Source organism: Sitophilus oryzae, unplaced genomic scaffold, assembly GCF_002938485.1.
Source record: "Sitophilus oryzae breed Bouriz unplaced genomic scaffold, Soryzae_2.0 scaffold_1658_pilon_pilon, whole genome shotgun sequence".
Taxonomy (NCBI): Eukaryota; Metazoa; Arthropoda; class Insecta; order Coleoptera; family Curculionidae; genus Sitophilus; species Sitophilus oryzae.
Window position 1 is genome coordinate 632,504 of NW_022146345.1, and position 23,705 is coordinate 656,208.

The 23,705-nt window shown below is 32.2% G+C and overlaps 1 protein-coding gene across 1 annotated transcript; it reads left to right on the forward strand.

Annotated features, from left to right (window-relative positions):
- Positions 1–29: 29 nt before the first annotated feature.
- Positions 30–20,091, forward strand: LOC115880774 (lysosomal alpha-mannosidase-like). Its single transcript, XM_030898056.1, has 18 exons — positions 30–64; positions 294–413; positions 6,807–6,909; positions 6,963–7,044; positions 7,104–7,289; positions 7,580–7,785; positions 10,659–10,795; positions 14,467–14,600; positions 14,662–14,887; positions 14,949–15,142; positions 15,194–15,408; positions 15,463–15,668; positions 15,737–16,074; positions 16,131–16,407; positions 19,149–19,278; positions 19,368–19,486; positions 19,548–19,697; positions 19,756–20,091. The coding sequence occupies exons 2-18, from the start codon at positions 306–308 to the stop codon at positions 20,044–20,046; spliced, it is 3,102 nt and encodes a 1,033-aa protein (XP_030753916.1). The 5' UTR covers positions 30–64; positions 294–305; the 3' UTR covers positions 20,047–20,091.
- The last annotated feature ends 3,614 nt before the right edge of the window (positions 20,092–23,705 follow it).

Here is a 23,705-nt window from a genome sequence, read left to right on the forward strand (position 1 = left end):
TCTTGAATCCTTATATATAAGACGATATCCGTTAAATTATTTATTACACTATATACCTTTTTATGTAAGTAATTAAGCTCAATTCAAATATTTATTAAACTTGATATTTAAAAATAATTATGCTTTTTTATATTTACGGTTACCATGTATTACTCAAAGTCAGAATTAAGATTCTAACTAACCTAATTATTAATTACTAAATTTATTACAAATAGTAAAATCAGTTACTGATTTTCTTTAACTAAGAAAATGTTATTCCTCAAGAGAGCTTAAATTACATAATTGTTTTGTAGGGTTGCTTAAGAATGTATGACAAACGGACAATAATTATCCTAGTCCTGCTATTGGCTGGAATAGAAGGTCTTTCATTGGAAAAGAGTCCCGATCTTTCCGAAGTAAACTGTGGATATGAGGTAATGACTTTAAATTTATGTTAATTGTGTAGCAGAAAAGGAACATATATACGCTTTCTCTCTATGTAGAGAGAGAGCGGATGGAGTTCCTTCAATATTGTGTAAGATCGTTGCCTCGTTAGTTAGTTTGTCTGCTCGGTCGTTACCAGCAATGTCAGAGAGTCCAGGAATCCACATAAAGTTAATATTGTAGTTTCTTTCAGTAAGTTTATATACCAGATTTCTAATGCTGCAGGTTAGAGAGTTTTTGGAGTTTAACGAAGCAATATTGTTGAGTAAACTAAGTGAATCAGATATTAGTTATTAGTATTTACGAATGTATTTATGAAAAAAATCGAAATAAAAATGAAACTTCTACACCCTGTATCTCCGAAACGAAGCATTTTAGGACATAAATTTATACGAACTTTTTTACTTATTTTTATCTGCAGAATAAACTGCCGAAGCTTCCTGAATACAATTCGGACCACCCTGTAGAGTGTAGAGTTTTTAAGTATAGGATATTCGAAAGATATGAATGTTCTTAATATATTTATGAAAAATACTGTAATTTTACTTACTGCCTCGTTGGGGGATCTGCGCAGCTGCAACAAAACAATTTACGTTATTCGAAATAATCAAAAATTTATAGAAAATACAATATCCTGGTATAAGAATTTAATAATGCATGTTCATAAACGGGACTAATTTTTGCTGACGCTACCAATCAATTTGTCTTCGAATATAAATAATTCAAGCAGATATTATACTCCGATGAATTTATTTAATTAAAACCGGCGAAGTTTGTAACCTTGGACGGAAAATCGATATAACTGACGTGGTACATCTAGTCAAATTTTCTCAAGCATTTGGAAAATGCAAGAGTTCCCGCAAAGTTCGTTAACATCGATAATCATTTAACATACATAAACATACATGCGTGTGTGTTTTTTTCTGTAACTTTGTGTGGACAAAGAAAAAAAAAAACGTTTTGTTTGAGTCAAAAAAATAATTGTTCATGCATACAGAAGCTATTATTTGAAGCATTGTCAGAAATTTGGCGCTAAAAAATACAGTTTTAATGTCATAAGCGTATCTTATCATGCAAGAGATGCCTGTGAAACATTTAGAGACATTTAGACTCACAAGCATGACGCAGAAGGGGGTTTTCTTCTCTTGCTGTTGACTGCTCTCACGTTTACATTGCGGATCTGGCAGTCTGCAATGAAACAAGAGAGAAGTCAACAACATCAAATCATGATAATATACAGAACAGTTCAAAATACACATAATATAAGAAATAGGGTTTTATTATTAGTATTACTTCAATCGGTAGCATGCTCCGAATTTGGAAAAGAGCCTGATAAATAGCTGTGAGTTCGGCTGCTAACATGCCAGAGAAATTAGGTAATCTGATTTTTTATTAGAAATCGGGCTGTAAAAAGCACAGCCATAACCTTGGTCAGATTTCGAGCCCTCTGTGTAAAAACAAATACAGTCACGATATTTTTCGTCTAAAATTTGTATTAGACTAGTTATATATATACTAGTGAGATTTTTTTAATTTACAAAGTTCCATATTAATTGCAATAGGATCCTCCTTCCATAGAGGAGGCAGTGGGTCGGAAAACGTGGATACAGAAATACTAGGAATGTTTTGTTGGGAGGAAAATAGGTGGTATCTAATATTAATAGGGCGTTGGTATTTAGGATGAACAGTATACCTTTCAATGTATTGTAAGTCGAGGAACTTGCCATAGTCAATCCAAAAAGGCTTTGACTTAATGGATATTCCATAATTAAGAGTATGGAGAATTATCCTATGATACAAGAAAGAATATCCGGATAAGGCATAAAGACCCTCCACTGGTGTGGTGCGAAAAGCACCCAATAAGGCGTGTTATACAGTGGACAGCTACACGATGTATAATCGTGGTAACACCGCCAGGCACAGAGAAGCAATGTAAAATATTATCAAAAACATCGATTAATGGAGTTGCATTAGAAGAAGAATATTCTGTTGCTAGCAGTGGCGGTCTTTCCAATCCCATCCGGATAGGGTGTCCATTCCAAGATACTTGCTCAATTTCATCATTTGGTATAGATATTCATTCTTAAAATTTAATACGATTACCTAAAAAATTAATAAAAAAATTAAGTAATAGTGATTTGAATATTACTTTCTAGGTCATTCATAGACTCAATTAAATCTGATTTGTTTTATGTCTAGTATACGGATTAGGCCCAGAGTAGAATGTAGAACGTTCACATAGAATGAATGCAGAAATAGCAGACGTATAATGTGAGGACCAACAAAATTGACGAGGATATAACATGCTGTCATAAAAGACTGCATCTTAAGTGCACGGAAATGTGATAGATTTGGTTATACTCCTAAAGTATTAATGCTGCAGAGAACACTACCATCGATCAATCTAGCAATCAATACTTAACACTCTAATATGCGTGGTTGTATCCGAAACTAATATACACTTAGTTTCTTATTCACCATAGGTATCTTAAAGCATAAGATCAGAACCCACATTAAAAGAGCTACATAAAATATATAAGTAGTATAACTCAATATATCAACTTTTTTAATGTGGCAAGAAAGTTATTGATTAGAAATGGAAAAAGAACTTTGAAGTACTACTTTGGTAAAAAATCTGCTTAGACACTACTTTATTTTTTTCTTTCTACAGAATATTCAAGAAACCAGAAACATTAACACATATTCTGAAAGAATAAGGAACTGATTCGCATAAAACATGTGAATAAACGAAGTCTATTCACAAAGTAACTTATTGTCAATCAAAAAATACTGCGCCATTATAGTCCATTAGTATATACTACGTAAACTATAAAAAGATCCTCAAGCATTAGGTATTTCCTAAATATTTAAGTCGATCGACATTGAGTGGGCACTTAAAATTAAGTAGAATTTCAAATATTTTGTTCCTCATTTTTTAATAGAAATTAGCCAAATTATTTACAAATTAAGCAAGGCTTAATATGTACAGGGTATTCCACTAAGAATAGCTTTCAGCTGTAGAGCCAGCGGAAAAAAATATTTATAATTAAATTAACCATGATAAAATCATAGAAAATATTTTCGATTTTGAGAAAGGACCTCAAAGGAGCGTAACTGCTCCAAACTGCAACCAAATAAGAAAGTGACATTTTTGTACTGGATTTTTTTTTTGTTTTTTTTTGTCAATTTTGTCCTATCGGTTAAAATTAAGTGGTAAGGAATGGTTAAGTTTGTTTTTATTTAAATATTAATCATTCATCTCTGGGTAATCGGTATCCAACAAACTAGAGCTCATTTATTAGAGCCGTACCCATATTATACGTACATAGTACATACGTATATTATACCATTCCAAGTACCGTTTCGTAACGGAGATTGGCTATCATCATGGCCATTTTTATTTTATTTGCGGCTCTTCTAAATAATCCATTTGATATCATTCCATACCATTCTCTGAGGTTCTTCACCCAGGATGTTTGTCTTCTGCCCCGACTACGTCCTTCTTAGATTTTTTCTTCCTTAATATTCTGGAGTAATTGTTATTTAGGATCTCGTGTAACATGTGCAAAATATTCTAATTTTTTCCTCTTAAGGGATTTGTGTATTTCCTCTTCCTTGTTCATACGGCGTAACACCTCGATATTTGTAACTCTGTCGACTCAAGAAATCCGTAACATGCGACGATAACACCACTTTCGAAAGCCACCAGTTTGTTTACTTTGGCTGTTTTACGGGTCCACGCTTCGGCACCATGCAATAAGTTCGAAAACACGTAGCATCGGATCATTCATATTCTTAAATTTAAGTTTATGTCTCTACTGCAAAGAAATTTCTTTAGTTTTAAAAAAGAATTTCTGACTATATCAATCCTGGATTTTACTTCTTGTAATTGTTCGACAGTTTCACTTATTATTGTGCCCAAATATTTGTAGTGTTGGACCTTTTCTATTTGCGTGCTGTCTATTGATATTGAAGTATTTATATTTTGATCTTTTGCTATAATCAAGAATTTTATTTTTTTCAAATTCATATACAGCCTATATCGTTTGCACGAGACATGTATTCTTTGAAGTAATTTCTGCAGATCTTCACTATTATCTGTCATTACTACTGCATCGTCAGCATATTCGATATTGTTGATTCGTCGACCATTCCCTCATCTCCCTCTTCCAAAGTTTCTTGAAAGATGGCCTAACTATATACTTGAAAAGAAGGGGAGACATCATGCCTGACGCACACCTCGTTGTATTTGTATATTTTCTGAAAAATCATCATCTAATCTGATCTTAGTGGCCTGTCCCCAATACAAGAGAGCTTAAATTCAGTATCAATTCAGTTCAATCAATCAGTTCAGTATCAATCTTATCTCTCGGGTCTCGACTATCAATATTCTTTCTTGGTAATATTATGGATTAGCTTTTCGTGTCGAAGTATGGTCGAACGCCTTCTCGAAGTCTATAAAACCAATGTATACAACTTGATTTACGCCTAAACGTCTTTGCGTAAGAACATTTAAACCGAAGAGCGCTTCCCTTGTACCCATTTCCTTCCTAAATCCCAGCTGGGAATTGCCATTTCTAATTTTGAGTATATCCTGCTGTAGAATAGATCCATCAGTGTATGACTCATTCTCATTAGTGAAATGGTTCTGTAATAAGCTTCTTCTGTAATCTAGCATTCGGTTTTTTTGGGCTGTGTTATGAATATGGATTGAAGCCACTCTTCGGATATATATCACTGAAAAAGTCTACAACGATGTCAATTGAGTCGTCGTCAATTAGTTTTAGGAGTTCGATAGGACTTTCATCTGGACCGCTGACTTTGCCGGCCTTAGTATGTTTTATGACATAAATCACCTCTTCCTTCAAAATTTTTGATCCAATGTTTTCTGTAAGAGGAAGATTCAATTCCGGTCTAGTATCATGAAAAAGAATTTCGATATAATTCGTCCATTCTATAATCTGCTTCCTCGTGTCTATTATAAGATTTCCTTCTGCGTCTTTTTTTTTTCTTTTTAGCCTTTCGCAGACCATACCATATAAACAATAATAATGAGCATTCAATAGTAGACGTTAGAGGGCGCGTGTAATTATTTTATCGCGAGTGTAATTATTTTATCTATTAGTAAAGAGAAATAAAAGTTTAAAAAGTCAGCTAAAACCGCATCTTGATATCTCTTTTTAAACTGATGATATTAGCAAAAATATAATGATTATGATATATAAGAGCTGTTTTTTCTATATGGCAACTTGTCTTTTTTTAATTTTAGATTTGTTGGTATTGTTCACTATCATAATTTAAAAAATGAGATTAGGTGTCGTCTATTTACGTAAAGGTATAGTCTTTTATAGTTTGGATTTCTAGATATATTTTTCTAGAAGATATTTTTTATTTTATTTTTCTCGCTATTAAACTATAATTATTTTTCTTTATGATATTTCTATTTGTATTTGGATACTAATGTTTATTATTCTTGGTAGTTAATTTTATAAAGTATGTATTTTTTGTATTTCTATATTAGGTATTTCTTTGCTGCATATTTTTTGGGTGGAGTGGAATAGTGGCTTTACGTCAAATCTCTTACCCTTTGTGTATAATTACTGTAATGCAGTTTTGCACAATAAATCATTTTTATTTATTTATTTATAACTGCGAAAAAACGCGCAATGTGTGTAAATTGTAAGAGAGCGCCCTCTAGCGTCTACTGTTAAATGCTTACGAGGGGTGCCTCACTACTGGAATTACATGTACATTTTCTTGGCAGTCGCTGGCAGTCATTGGCAGTCTTATGGCAGTCGCATTGTAGTCATTGGCATCGTAGTCATTGGCAGTCGCAAGGAAGATGGCAGTCGCAGTGGAAGGATATTTTGGCAGTACGTGTACATTTTTTACCCGATTGAGACACCTCTCGAATGCTCATTATTATTGTTTATATGATATAATTTAGAGAAAGGAATGTTATTTAAAACGAGCCCTAGTTTGTTGGATTCCGATTACCCAATCCGGGGTTATTAATAATTAAATCAAAATAGACATAACCTTTTCCCACTACTTCATTTTAGAATAAAGCACAAAATTGTCCAGACAAAAATAATCCGAAACTTGCTGAAGATTATAATACAATTATTTATTGTACCCTTTATCTAGGCAAATTTCTGTAAAAATTCCATTTTCTTATTTGTCCTATGGCTTCCGCAAACTTGAAAATATTTTCCAGCAATTTATCATGACCAATTTAATTATAAATAGTTTTTCCACGGGCTCTCTCTATGGCTAATGCTTTATGAGATACAGCCGAGAGCTAGTCTTAGTGGAACAACAGAAACAATGCAGTGAGAATTAATAACTATAATGAATCCCTTACCCGAAAAATATATTTTTAGTCCTGCACACCGACCAAGGAAGGATATACTAATATTCATATTGTAGCACACTCACACGATGACGTTGGTTGGTTAAAAACAGTTGATCAATATTATTATGGAAGTGAGTAGTTATACAAATAAATAACATCAAAAATAATAATTCAAAAACTTTAGGTAACCCGAATATTCAAAAGGCTGGTGTCCAGTATATCATCGAAACAGTAATGGATTCCTTGAGGAAAAATTCGGATAGAAAGTAATAGATACCTGTATTGTCCATTTTTAAGTGATAATCCTGTTAAATTGATTGTTTAGGTTTATCTATGTGGAAACTGCATTTTTCTGGAAATGGTGGATTAAACAAAATGACAGAATAAAACAAGAAGTCATAAATTATGTAAATAATGGGCAACTGGAATTTATAGGTGGAGGATGGAGTATGAACGATGAAGCTGCTACACATTATCATTCTATTATCGACCAAATGACTTGGGGTTTGAGGTAACAAGCTTTAAAAATGATACCAATGATACCCTAAAGAGGTATAAGGGTTGACAGAACCTTATACCATAAGATTCTGTCAAGCTTTAACTCTTAGAATAGCATTGTTAACTTGGCACAAGTATATATTAGTACCTATTAGGTAATAATGTAACATAAGAGTTGTCTTGTCTTGTCTCGGATTTGGCTTTGCTACTGGGCAATTGCCAGATCATAAGAGTTATTCTGATTTATTTATATTTAACAAAATAATTTAATTAATTTTATTTTCTGTTTACACAAAATAATAGGAGACTTAATGACACTTTTGGTGCATGCGGGAGACCCAAAATCGGATGGCAAATTGATCCATTCGGTCACAGCAAAGAAATGGCTAATATTTTTGCCCAGCTGGGTTTTGATGGTTACATTTTAGCCAGAATCGATTATCAAGACAAGGAATACAGGTGGGAAACTAAGACACCAGAAGTGGTTTGGAGAGGGAGCAAAAGTTTAGGTAAGACCAAGCAATATAAAGAAAAAACTACCATATAATTCACAATATCTTAATACACATCGTACTACCTATGTCTCATCGGAATTGGCATATACAGGGTATTCCAAAAAACATGTGCCATCTCTCGTGGGGAGATTCCTTACGTAAAAATAAGATTTTTTTTTATTTATTATAATGTTCTTCCAAGTGATTTTAGCGGTTCGAATGAAATTTTGAGGGTAAAATATACTATTAGTGTGATATAGTTTAGTACTAAAAAAAAGTGTCGACAACTTTACCAGTTACGTGAATATAGGTTATCACTGGAATATTTTTTGTTAGCAAAATTCTCTAGGCCGCTTAATGCCGATTAAAAAAGTTGTATCTTGATATTTTGTCGATTTCGATCTCTTCGATGAGATTAACGAAATTTTATTAATCCCAGTTAAAAAAATTAAAATAAAATTATTTATTTAATCTATTTTATTATTATTACTTATTAATATTTATAACACTGATATTCAGTGCTGCCTAGAGCAAATTAAAAAAAATATATATTTAAGATAATTACAAAAGACCTATTTTTAAAGTTTTAAATCCTGTAACTTTTCAACTATCCATTTCCGCACCCATGTTTATAGGACCTTCTTTTTCTATATTTTTATGAGGAACCAATGAATACTTATTTAACACTTTAACCAGTTAGCGAGCCAGTTAGTGGCATTACATTTTTTTAAAGATTGTTATTAGCCTTAGATTAAGGCAAATTAATAAAAGTGTGCCATCAAGGAGAGTGAAATCAACAAAATATCAAGAGACAACTTTTAAGGCAGGCGACCACTGCTAGCGAAACTAAACTAAGCCAAGCGAAGATAAAATTTTTAAAAATCAGCTCCCATACTTTTGCAGCTAAATATCAGCTCCCATACAAATGCATCAGCGGCCACTTGAGCGAAACTAAACGAAAATATGTGAACGAAAATTCAAATCTTAGTTTAGTTTCGCTCGTTTTAGTTCGTGACAGGTTCCAGCGAATTTTTCGCAGCGATTTGGTTTGAAATGCTAAAAATGTGTCGACAGATTCACCAGGGAAGTGCATATGAGTTATCACTGGAATATTTTTCTATGAAAAATTTTGTGCGCCACTGACTTTTTTCTCTTGTTAAAACAGGTGTGTAGCCCGTTTAATGCCGATTAAAGGTAGGCGGCCACTGCGAGCTGTGAACTAGACTAAGCTATTAATCGGCATTAAACGGGCTACACACCTGTTTTAACAAGAGAAAAAAGTCAGTGGCGCACAAAATTTTTCATAGAAAAATATTCCAGTGATAACTCATATGCACTTCCCTGGTGAATCTGTCGACACATTTTTAGCATTAAGCTATGTACCATGTATAGTTACTTTTATCTTAAAAATTTCACTCAAATCGCTAAAATTACTTTACTTACGAAAATTATAATAATACCTTGAAAGAAAATTATAATTAAATAAAAAATCGAGTTTTATTTTGACTCACATTCAAAGAAATAAAAACAACTTTTAATATTTATATTTTTTATCTGGGCAATTGGACTACATTGATTTTAGAAATCTATGTATAGGTACTTAGGGTTTAAGAACTAAACAACACACTTTTATAGTAAAGTAAACTAAAAAGTTAAAAATAATACTTCATTATAAAGATGTTATTCAACAGCAATACATCAACTAGCTTGATAAGATTAAACACGGGTTGACAAAGTGTCACATTAAAGAGTACTTGATCTAAGTACACTTAGATGCTGCCATATAACATACCTATAATAATGCTGCTAAATATGAATCTTCCATAAGACACCCAAAGTTGGGTAGTGCCGGATTCCTTTATCCCTATACCTATATAGTCAAACTATACTGATATATATGACAGCATCCGGCTGGCTTGGTCCAAGTACATTTCGACCATGTAACTTTTTGGACATATACAAATGTCTTTATTTTTTAACATAAGACTCTGTCGAGTTCAAGAAACTTATTTTAGTATTAATAGAATATGACGATACTTAAAAATGTTCCAAGGAGTATTAATTAACTAAAATAAAAAAGAAATTTCTTGCTGTATAGGTATATAATAAAATTATATAAGGATACTTGACACTTAACTTCTGACATAGACATTTAATTCTACGCTTTGTTTGTCACAATGTGGATCAACCTGCTCTCATTACCGGTTTCGAAGCCCTACTCCAACATCAGGCGAGCTTGGGTAGATCCACAAAATGACAACCACAGCACAGAGTAGTTAATTCCGACTTGTCGGAAAGTATCGGTTAGATATTAAGTTCCAACGGGAGATAGCGGCCTGCGTGCAATAGCAGTACTTTAGTACCACCGAGGCGCAACTATCGATACTAAAAGGATGGTAAAAGGCTTTTTTTCAGGCAAGCCAAATTATAAAATAGAAAAGAAATTTCTTGCAGTATAGGTATATAATAAAATTATATAAGGATTCTTGCCACTCAACAGCTGACAGAAACTTAATTCTACGCTGTGTTTATCACAATGTGGATCAACCTGCTCTCACTACCGGCTATTGCGCGCAGGCCGCTATCTCCCGTTCGGGACTTAATATCTAACCGATACTTTCCGACAAGTCGGAATTAACTACTCTGCGCTGTGGTTGCCATTTTGTGGATCTGCCCAAGCTCACCTGATGATGGAGTAGGGCTCCGAAACCGGTAGCGAGAGCAAGTTGATCCACATTGTGACAAACACAGCGTAGAATTAAATTTCTATGTCAGCAGTTAAGTGGCAAGAATCCTTATATAATTTTATTAATTAACTAATACAGCATATATTATTTAAGTAGAAACACGTTTTTATGTTCACTATTATTATTATTATTATATTGTAGGACAATCCAGCGATATCTTCACTAGTGTTTTATACAATGAATATGGACCTCCTTCAGGATTCTGTTTCGACATTCTGTGTAGTGACATACCGTTTATCGACGATCCAGACAGCTACGAATACAACGTAGATGATAGGGTACAGACAAATTGCGATATTTCACTTTAAATATATAATCATAAAAATAATGAAAAAATACAATTATTCAGCGCAGCGTACCGGGTGGTCAGCTAAGAATGGACACCGGCTGTATCTCAGAAACTACTTATCCTGTAATGTTGGGATAAAAATTGTAATAAGTAAATCGACCAAGAGAAATTGCTGGAAATTATTTTCGACTTATAAAAATGTCCACTATGGGGCGCTGCTGCGATGGCCAATCAGAAAACAGGAGTTTCCTCCGAAAAAAAAAATGCAGGTGAAGAGGTATTTTAAACATTGCTATTATAAATAAAAAGAAAATTTGTAATTTTTTTTATATAGCGTACTTTGCTCTATGTCATAAAATAAAGTGGTGGAGGTAATTTAAACTTACTTTTATTAAAATAAGGATAACTCTGGTTTGGCTTAGCCGATTTAAACTAACTAGGGTTCGTTTAAAAGAGATTTTCTTCTCTAACGTTCTAAGCGTCTTCAGTATAAATTTTGTTTTCATAGATTTTTTCGTGATAACTAGGGGGCGCTGTTTGACATCGTAACAAATATTGCGCTTTTGCATAAAAAAAAAATAATAGCAGGTTATGCTCCTTTTTGCATAGTTAAATAAAGTACAAAGTTTCCAAAATATCAGCGCAAACCGCAATTTTATTACTTCTCTCTAACGATAGATATTAAGGGAACAAATCCTGTTAGGCTACTGCCTAGGATTATAAGGTCTAAAAATTATAGTGGTAGGCTAGGAAACACAAAGAGGTAAACTGGTTACGTCAGAATATCAGAACGTATAGTTTAGTTCCATTTTAATGCCATGTTCGTTCTTGATTCGACCCCATAAATAAAGAACCATGCGTTTTAAATCCGGTGACCAAGCTGACCATGGAAATATGCCGGTCCAGCGCCAGCGTTTCTATCTATTGAAGTAAGTGGTATCCAGGACGCCCAACACTTTCATACCAAAATAAGCTGCACAACTGCAATAACTAAAATATCATGCTAAAATAGCAACAAATGTAATTTCATCATGAATCCTCTAACAAAATTGGCAATTCCTCTCTTAGAAATTGTGGACAGTGCATTCCATTCGATGATTAAAAAAGTCCAATCACTCGTCCTCCTAGAATTCCTGCCTAAACATTTACTGACCAACGGCCTTGGTACTGATCTCTATATTTGCATCAAAAGGGTAGATTTAAACCAGTAGTGTATATTGTTGAGATTCGCACCTTTGTTGCTATATGAAAAGTGATGCGAACAACATAAACTTAATAATATAATAATTAATAATAAATAAACAATAAGTAAAACACGAAAACAAGTTAAATCAAGAACGAACTTGGATTAATAACTAAATAACTTTAGCCTGAACCCTCGGTTTCAGCCCAAGAATTCCCTGAACCCGAGGTTTCAGCCCAAGAATTCCCTGAACCCGAGGTTTCAGCCCAAGAATACGAAATTCAGACGTTTTCTGTTAAATGCAATATGGCGACACAAAATTCCTAAAAAATAAATAAAAATTATTAATTGTCCGACTTTTGGACATTTTAATCTGACAAATACCTACATAAAATTAACTATTCGTAAAAAATATATGCATGGACGATAATGTTAGACTAACAGTTCTAAAAATTTATGAGATCTTTTTTTCTCAGAAAACGTCCGAAATTCCGATGCATGAAAACTATGCTTAAACGTTTTGGTATCTTGACAAAACAAATTTGCCCCTTTTTGTTTCCTAGCCTACTAGGTCCTATAAGTTTTAGACCTTATAATCCTAGGCGGTAGCCTAACATGATTTGTTCTCTTAATACCTCCCGTTAGAGAGAAGATAGAAAGTTGCGGTTTACGGTGATCTTTTAGAAATGTTGTGCTCTATTAAACTGTGAGAAAGAAACATATCTATATCTATATATAATTTTTTATATTCAAAAGCGCAATATCTGTTATGATGTAAAACAGCGCCCTCCTATAGCTAACACGACAAAATCTATGGAAACAAAATTTATATTGGAGATTATTAAGAATGAAAAGCTCTTTTAAACGAGTCCTAGTGTATTTAAATCGGCTAACCCAAACCAGTGTTATCCTTATTTTAATAAAAGCAAGTTTGACATTCTCCCAGCACTTTATTATCTGAGAAAAAAAATACAATTAACTGATTAGAATACCAATATTTAAAACACATCTTCACCTGCATATTTTTGAAGAAAATCTTGTTTTCTGATTGGCCATTACAGATGCGCCTCCTAGCGGATATTTTTCGAACTTGAAAATAATTTCGAGCGATTTCCTTTGGTCGATTTATTTACTACAGTGTTTTCACAAAGATATACGATATGTAGTTTCTGCGAGGTCCTAGGTTATGAGAAAGGTCGAAAGAAGAAGAGGACCATGCTGGTAGCAGCATTCATGGCTTCGCAATATGCGGGAATAGCTTATAACATTGCGGATGCTGCCACGATATTTAGGAGAGCTAAGGAGGGTACACATTTTTTATCGCGCCTAATGAACATATTTTATGAACGCCAACAGGCTACTGAAGCGGACGGTACCAGAAGTAGAAGAAGTTTTTGGGATACAGCCGGCGTCCATTCTTATTTGTCCACCCGATACGTAAAATATTCTTATAAGCATATTTCCAAAATGTTCTAAACAGATACGATATGCTGAGAAAATGTTCAAGTTTATTCCTGTATAAAAAAATAATTCTTTCAGCTTCTTCTCCTGCCTTATTTTATCATACAATATTAAATTGTCGTTATTTCCCCCACTATACAGGGTCCGACAATAGTGCGTCGGGCATCTGAAGCTACTAAAATAAAAAAATTCGAAATTTTGTTTAAGTGCAAACCTAAAGAATGTAAAAAATGTCTATACCTATGTGGCGGATTCATCTTTCCAAAAAAATCCTTTATGAGTATTTCGCCACTGCACTGCAAGAAAATCTACAAAATAAAATAATTATTTTTTGTAAACACTTCTGCGTTAAACCTAAACGGACGCTGCTTGTCAGAAGTTAGGTTTAAAAATGCTTAACGTTTCGGTAAATTATATCTTTCCGTCGTCGGAAGCAAAAAAAAAATACAAAGAATAAGAAAAAAAACTATTTAAAATATTTAAATTCAACTATTCGAGAACACTTTACTTTTTTAAAACAGATACGTCTACAAGAAACCGTTGACGTTCTGTTAAAAATTCATTTTTAACACTTACTTAACTTTCATTTACTATCGCTCCTACTTGTTACCTATATCTTCTTGCCACAAACAACACTAAAAACCTAAAATTTGTCATTGGCGTGACCATAGGCGTAACCACGGAGGGGGGCCATAGCCCCCTTATCAGAGTAAATAATAAATAAAAAAAGACCTCAAACGAAAATCCATAAAAAAACCGTTGGAAAACCGGGAAAATCAATTTTCTGCGTGCAGAAAATTAATTTGCGCACGCCCGTATGAAAAAAAAATTGCCTGGTCACGCCGATGGGCGTGACAAACATTGTGCGTAATCATAGTATTATTTTAGTATTGAGACTCATAGGTATATTTACTTTATTAATTTATTATTTGAAGACAGTTTTACCAGTAGATATGCTGTTTTTATTGGAGGCACAAACTCCCATTCACATTTACCATATAAATTATCAATTTTAGGTTGATGCATTTCTTGAATACGTTAATGGTATTCCTCAAATTTACACTACAAGCAACTTCTTAATGACCATGGGTGGCGACTTCAATTACCAAGACGCAGAAGCTTGGTTCATCAATTTGGACAAACTTATCTAGTATGAGACCTTAGTTTATTTGTGAAAGCTAATGTTTAATGCAGCAACCTTATTATTTCAGTCATGTAAACAAACGCCAAGAGAGCGGATCAAAATTCAATTTAATGTATTCTACTCCATCTTGTTACGTAAAAGCTGTAAACAACGAGACTCAAGACAAAGACTGGGTTTTAAAAGATGACGATTTTTTTCCATATGCCTCAGACGAGCACTCATATTGGACGGGATATTTTACCTCTAGGCCAGCTCTGAAAAGATTTGAAAGACTTGGCAATAATTTTCTTCAAGTATGTCCTTTATTATTAATATTGTGTTAATGACACTTAGTTTAAATTTTCTTGATTTTAGGTTTGTAAACAACTTTCTGTGTTAGCAAACTTGGGTGAGAGCACAAGTTTAGACAATTTGAGAGAAATAATGGGTGTGCTGCAACATCACGATGCCGTGTCTGGAACAGAACAACAACACGTTGCCAAGGATTATGCTAGACAATTGCACCACGCAATAGATGGATGTGAAAATATAACAAATACTGCTTTAAAGTAAATAAAGAATACTAATATAAATTTCAGATTTAAATGTACATTTTATAGTAAATTATTCAATAATGGAAGTTCAAATTCAGAAAAAGAATATGGCAATTCAGTTCCATTAAAGACTTGTCTATTAGCAAACATAAGTCAGTGTGCTACAACAGAAAATGCAGAAAACTTCGTAGTTACCATTTATAATCCTTTAAGTAAATCAGTAGATAAGTTAGTAAGGTTACCCGTAAATGGAGAAGGCTATAATGTAACAGATAAAGAAGGTAAAACACTTATTAAATGAAACTTTGTAATTTTAATTATTTTTTTTTATTTAGGGAATTCATATGCTAACGACCTTTTACCAATTCCCGATTTTGTGAAAAATATTCCTGGCAGAGATAGCAGTGCTACTCACGATCTCTATTTTGTGGCAAAAAATGTACCTGCACTTGGATGGAAATCGTTTATAATTTCCCTAGACAATTCTTCAAGTTTTAAACCTGTACACTCCACTAAAATTTCTGGTTCTCTAAAAGTTGACGTAAGTAGATTTATTGTATTTTATTTAGCCCCCTAACTGAAGTCCTTAATGTCCTTAATACCTTATAGGGTTCTAGCGCATCATTTGTTATTAATGAAGAAACAGGACTGGTAGAGAAAGTATCTTTAAATAATTTGTCAGTCACGCTAGATCAAAACTTTTACTATTACCAAGGCTTCGTTGGAGGTAATGGTGATCCTGAGAGAAGATCGTCAGGAGCTTACGTATTTAGGCCTGACGGAAATATTATTAAAACTAATGATACGGCTGAAGTTACTTTATTAGAAGGTGCTCTTGTATCAGAAGCAAGACAGACATTTAATGAGTACATTAGCCAAACTGTTAGAGTCAACAAAATTGAAAACTATATCGAGTTTGATTGGGTTGTTGGGCCGCTACCTACCGAGTAATAAACATAGGTTTTATCAATAATAATATATATTTTAAAATATAACATTTTAGCGGTTCCAAAGGAGTGGAGGTAGTAACAAAGTATTCAACCAAGTTATCAACAAATTCTGCATTTTACACTGATTCAAATGGAAAAGAAATGCTGAAACGAGTGAGAGATTACAGACCTACATGGGAAGTGGATAATTCAGAACTAGCGTCTGGTAATTATTACCCAATACCATCGAAAATAGCTATAAGAGATGAAGAGCAAGGGATAGAGGTTGCAGTACTAAATGACAGAGCTCAAGGTGGAACCAGCTTGCATAATGGAGAAATTGAAATAATGGTAAAATATTATAATATTTCTATAATCTTCTGGAAATAGCACCATTGAAACAAGATACCTAAAACTTAATTTTTTTTTTATGGATAAAGACAAAACTCATGACTCCATACCTACAAACAAATTTAACCAACTAAAAAATACTAAAGAGTTTCAAAAATATTCTCCTCCCCCACCCATCTACAGAAAATAAATTTTCAAACGTGCAAGAAGCTTTAAGCATTTTTTACAAGTACGCCTATTTCAACAACGAAATTCTGATATACAAATAAATGTATGTATGTACATACTTGGAAAAAAGTCTATAGTTCTATATATTTGAATAAAACTATTGAAAAAGGAGTTTTATTCTATCTATGTATAATGTGTATGCATATGCATGTAAATGCATGGTAGACGGAATTGCCATTATATAGAGTGGGGGATCCTTGACAGTTTTGTTTGACGCTTCATGTAAAAAAAATGAATTGGATTTGAATTTTTGTGGATTTGTTTGTCTTTACTGAGTTTATTTTATGTTATCTATTATTTTATCTACGACTGGTTTTGGTTTAGAAGTAGTAAATCTGGAAGGAAATTGTGTCAGGATTTAAATTAACAGTGAATCTATTGCGTTTTATCAAAAAAGACTGTAAAATAGTTCATGTAATGTACAAGAGGCAAATAATGGAATATCTTTTCACTGGCAAGTGACTATAATATATACATACGTATAGTAAACTAATCATTTATGAAATTAACTAATTACATAGGTCGCGTTCATCAGGACAAGTTGATCAGTGAGCGATGTACCATCGATTGGTTGTCCTGCTGAACGTGCTTTTTAGATCAAAATCATAAGTAATGCATATTAAATTGTTTTCACCCATTTTTGGCACAAATCGAGGGGATTAGTGAACCGAGAACAATAAACAAAATGCTTTGTTTTCGTTTTCCAAAACATTTTGTGACATTTGGCGTATGTGACGTTTAATCCATCATGCATCGGTAGCGTAGCGTATTTTAAATCTGATGGAAAAAATGGCGGCTGATCCCAGAGCGCTCACAACTAATCGGCGCGTTCAGCAGAAAATTAGTGATCGCTGCGGTAGCGCTACGTCCTGATGAACGCGACCATATTCTTTCTTGCTTTTTCCCTTTTATTTGCTGCTTTTCAAAAATAATAAAGATACGTTAGTTTGTCTTATCAATTAGTATGTTATATAATTAGAGATAAAAAACTTATCATATTAAATAGATAGGCAACTTATAATACATTACAATTTTGTTTTTTTTATACAAGTGCGCTACCTGGTGGTTGAAGGAAAAAATGAGAAGGAAACGGAGAGGAAGGGATTGTTTTTGTTGATTTAAAATAAATTTAGACATGTAAGAGCAATTTATGTGCTTTTTAGGTTTAGAAGCTTTAGAATTAGGTTGAACAATTTAATCTATTGTCAGTTTTCTGCAAATCGCAGGCTCTTTTACATAATTTTCTTCCATTTGAAGTTAATTGGAAAGAGCTATTTAATTTTTGTATAGGCAAGAATCTCAGAGTTTGTTTCCGTTTGAGACATGAAATAATAAAAACAAACAAATTCAATCAATTTTAAACATCTCCTGGTTATGCTAACAAAGCGCAACGCGCGTCCATAATTCCTTACATGTACCGATTTTTTTTTAAATATCTACTAGCAAAGGAGCATTTATTCACAAGTATTAATCGAAAAAAAAGTGCCCGGTGGTGTAGAGGTACAGGCTCTCGTCTACCAATCTCAAGGTAGTGGGTTCGAATCCCACACCCGGTATTTCATCAGCCGACTATTTTTATTAAAATAAAAATAGTTTGGGTACCTAGGTCAACTCAGCCTTAAATGAGTACTTGAATAATAGGCGGTTGAAGCGTAGTGCTAGCCACATTACCTTCCTTGTATACCGAACGGCTCTAGCATGGCAAGCTGTACCTTGCTACTCCCAAGGTGTTAAACGCTATATACGGGAGCTATTATTATCATATTAATTGAAAAAAAAATCTATATTAATGGGTATATTTAATTTACTTACCATTGTAATTGTATCATTCGCAAAATCGGTGTGCAACAATTAATCTCTATGACAAAAAAAAAATAAGAGTCTATACAAAAACACAGATTGGCCCACCATTATTACAAAATATTGTCTAAAACAGAAGACTGGCAAAAAATCTAAAGTTAGGAATATACTTTACAATATTTCGAAAGATCAAAACGAAATCAAACCGCAAAATCACAACAAAAGCGTATCGTGTTTAAAAATCAAATTTTGGCATTTTCATTTTGATATTGACAGTTTTGGAATTTTCGGCATACTGGTGGTTGGAGGAAAAACTATTTCTAATGAACTGTCGTTTCCATTTAAGTTTCCCAGCTAAGTTATCTAATGTTGGTGTTATTAAATACTTTTCTTATTATAACTTTTCTATTTTAAGTATTTTGCTATATCAAACACGCACATATACACACACACACATATATTTTTAGAAGATTGTATATTATTTGGTCTTTAATATTGTCAATGGCTAATCCTAATTTAACTAATTCCAATGATTCATAGACAGAGTCATTGTCTAAAATGATTATTTCAAAACAACTTCTCGAATATCAATAGAAAGATTACTGTATTAAAACAAATATTTTCGACAGTTAAAAAGTTCGATTCGTGAATATTCATCATGATATTCTTTATTCTACTTATACTGACACAAGGAAATGATATAACTTTTTCAGATTCATCGACTCTGTCATCACGATGACGGTTTTGGTGTTTCCGAATCTCTAAACGAGAAAGCTTTCGAGAAAGGATTAGTAGTCAGAGGTTCCCATTTTCTAACTGTTGGCAACTTGAGCGATGAAAATGGTAAGGTAGATCAATATTATTTATTAAAGATAATGTTTTGTTAGTTATTTAGTTTAAAGATTTCTGACAGATATTGTATTTCGACATAGGTAACTCGATTTCTGCAATAACAAAAGATATTGCACAAAAGAAACTATTGGACAGTTGGACTTTTATTACACCCCTTCAAGATAATGTGGATGAGTACAAATCCAAATATATTATGGAGGTACATATTTTTTCTTAAAGACATAATCAAAGAAATATACATTTATATATTTTAATTCCAGTACTCTGGATTGCGTAGTGCTTTGCCTAAAAATGTTCAAATACTCACCTTGGAACCCTGGAAAGATTCTAGTTTACTTCTTAGGTTAGAACACTTATTTGATTATGACGAAGACTCTATTCTATCTCAACCAGCTTTAGTTAACTTAACAGTAAGCGTAGTAATATTGATTTAATTTCGTAAATCCTGTATTAACACGACAATTTTAGGATTTGTTTACTGGCTTCGAAATTTTATCTTTAGAAGAAACAACATTAGGTGCAAACCAATGGCTGAGAGATAGCAACAGATTAAAATTTAAAACAAACAGCACATTGGAACAACTCGTATATGAAGATTATAATACTAATATAGAGTATGCAAATGTAGTCAAGAACGCCTGGATGGAAAGGTCAAAAATCACACCACAGTCAATATTACAAGATAATTTGGACGATCTTCAAATAACTTTGAATCCTAGTGATATTCGTACTTTCATTATTGGTATTAGAAGATTTTGAATTATGTATAATGGCATAAAATTATAAATGCATATTAGAAATTCATTCGACTGTTTTATTTGTCAACTTATAATTTTTTATTACATCACAAAGTCAATTGTAATAATAAACTACTAAATGGTATGTTCATTTTAGAGGGTATACTCAAAGTAGTAGAAGCATGATGATATAACCCAACTACCCAAAATCATTTTAGTTAATTCATGCATTTCAGTATTGTTTGGAACATCAAATCACTGAAACTTCACTAGGAAAAATATTCACACCTTCAAGTTCGAAATTTTTCATGTTAAGCTTAAACACCATTAAAAAAATTGGAAAATTCACGGTAAGCAATTTTTCACTGCAAGTTAGGATTGCAATATTTTTACGTTAAATTTCGTTAAATTCGAGGGCAAAAAAACGAGAGCAAGGAAAAACGACGCTCTCGAAAAACGAAAGTAGTTATACAGGATGGTCCGAACTGTATTCCTGAAAGTTCGGCAGCATATTCTGCAGATAAAAATAAATAAAAAAATTCGTATAAATGTATGTCCTAAAATGCTTAGTTTCAGTGATACAGGGTGTAAAATTTCATTTTTATTTAGATTTTTTTCCAAATAATTTCTGATGTAACGTCAATATTTAGATGAAAATTAATGTCTGGGAGTTTTTTGACATGAGTAATTTGATTTTGATGTCAATATGACTCCTATTTGTAGGGGGCGCCATCTATATGTGTTTTAACTGTATTGAAGCGTAATCACTTTTTGTCCGTACCTGTATAAAACTACTGGGTAAACAATATATATTATCATTATTTTTTACATAAAAAGGTCTCTTGGTAAAAATCGCTAGGAGCAACCGTTCCCAAGATTTTTAGAATGGAAATAGTCAATATATGTGACAAAAATAAGCATTTTGAGTAGATAGTTATTTGACTGAAATGATAAATTTGGGAACTTTTTACTTTTTTAAATTAATCATAATTTTTTCTTCGAAAAAATGTTTTAACAGTTTCTGTTGAACTTTTGACACAAAAACATTTAAAATTTGTGATTTCAGTCAATAACTATTCAGTCAACATGTTTAATTTATGTCAATGACGACAGGTATAGATAATTTCGATTGCAAATATCTCGAGAACCATTTCTCGTAGCGATTTTTACACAGAGACCTTTTTTACGTAAAAAAATAACGAAACTCACCGAAACTGTATATTTTTAACCAGTTAGAAAATATGCAGGTGGTGTCCCCTACAAGTAGGAGACATATTGACATCAAAATCAAATTTCTCATATCAAAAAACTCCCAGACACCAATTTTCATCCAAATATTAACGTTACTTCAGAAATTATTTGGATACAATCGAAACAAAAGTGGGGAATAATATGAAGTGAATAAGGTGAAATAATAATGAGTGACCTACACCCTGTACATACATTCATACGAACTTTTTTACTTATTTTTAACTGCAGAATATGCTGCCGAAGTTTCCGGAATATAGTTCGGACCACCCTGTATCGCTAAGCTAAATCGAAAAATGTAATGAAATAATAATAAGCGTAAGTGTGTATTAGCTTTGGGAACTTTAAAACAGTTTATTTTATAATTTGATTGACGCTTTCCGGGATAGTATACTGAGTTTCCAGAATACGGGACACTTTACCCAAATCCGGAATTAAAAAAATCCCGGACGACTACTACCATTCGATTTACAAATACTAAGAAAAGTTATTTTAGTAGTTTCTTAGTACTTGCTGGTTTAACTTTTTTTTATAATTAATATCAACTAATGATCAAGAAACAGTTACTGGAGTTGCAATCTTTAATCATATGGCTAATGAGTGTCAAAAGTTGTCTTCATGGAGGCGATGGTTATGATGGTAAAGCTTCAAATAAATTGTTTTTGTCACTTTTCAGTAATAACACGGTATCATTATAGTATACGTACAGGGTGGCCCATTAATGTGATAAAGTCTAATATCACAGAACCCACTTTTACATATTTTCTTTTAATCTAATATTTTAGGAAACAAAAATAAATTAATTATAAATATATGTATATTTATAATTATGAATGCAACACCCTTTATGTCAATTTTCTTTTAGATGGCATATTTAAAAAATAAACATATTTTGTATTTAAAGTGTTTTCTAAATTTTTAACGATATTTGTGGTATTATAACACATGGCTCTTTCAACAGAAACTTTTTTTCATATCCTGTTAACAAAGGATATGAAAAAAAGTTATATACAAATGTTGCACGGTCTATTCTATAATGTTGCATATTCTAAAGATATTTTGTTGCAAACAGAGTGTTCAAAAAAAGTTATGATGTTCTAAGTTTTTTTTTTAATTGCAATCAATATCACTATATAATCTCTTTAAATAAATAAGTAAAAAAAACTAGTCAAAGTCTTAAATCTATTACAATAAAAAAAGATTTACTTAATAAAAATAAGATTATAGTGCTAGGAATATAGTACTAGGAAACAACTCAAGGTTTGTGAAGTAAATTAATACCTGCTGTAACAAAATGAACCTATTATACTTAAAATTCAATATGGTGTATTTGCGATATAATTAAATTTATGTTTCAGCCTTTTTTGTAAAAATAAATTATAGACAATGCCAACAATTTTTATATATTTTGTTACATTTGTTATTAAAAAACATTGATAGTATTAGAAATGAATCTACATTGTATAAAATAATGAATTTGAGGAAAAGAACCAACAACAATAGGAATTTGAAAAATACTACTACTACATATCTGTCACAATAGAAGAAGGAATAAAGAAAAAATAAATGAGAAATAATTTTCAGCTCAGTAAAAGAGAAATTTTATTCCAGTTAAATTATATCGTAAATCTTCTATTATATCAGGTTCTTCTAATATAGTGCATTATTGTTTTCCATGTATAATAAATTTTAAATATATAACTTCTCAATACTTATAATGGGTCAACTTTCGTTTAGCTGAAATCAGTTATTAGAAAAAAAATTGTCTTTAAAAAGCTACTGTGAACCACGGAAAACACAAATTTTCCTGCGGAAATGCGTAATTTCCAAATTTCGCACTCTAGAATAACTGAAATCTGCTATAAAAAAATATATTTTGCGTTTTATTTTTAATCTTTTTCTGAACATATAAACACAAAAATTTTCTTGTGGAAATAAGCTGTTTTCATTTTCTAAGGAAATTTATTAGACTTTAGAATAGCTGAAATTAGTTATATAAAAAAACAAATATATTTTTTTTTTTACAAACTCAGGAAAATAAAAAATTTCCTGCGGAAATGCTTCATTTTCTGTTTGTTCCTTATTTTATTATCGGGTCTGGTAAAGTACAAGTACCCACGAATTTAGCAAATAAATTTTTGCCAGAAAGTCCTATGCTTATAGAACAGTTTAAAAGAAAAAAATCCTTGGATGAAGCACTTTTGAACCAAAAAAAAAATAATTTAAAAGTGTCTAAAATGCTAACCAATGGATATAATAATAAATCTAATAATATTTTTACAAAATCATAGTTAATTATTAAAATATAAAAACCACAGCTTCCACAAAGAAAAGCTAACCAAAGCAACCCAAATCCTAACCAATCTAATAATACTTTTGCAAAATCACAGTTAATTATTAAAATATAAAAGAAAACTGCATGATCCAATGATT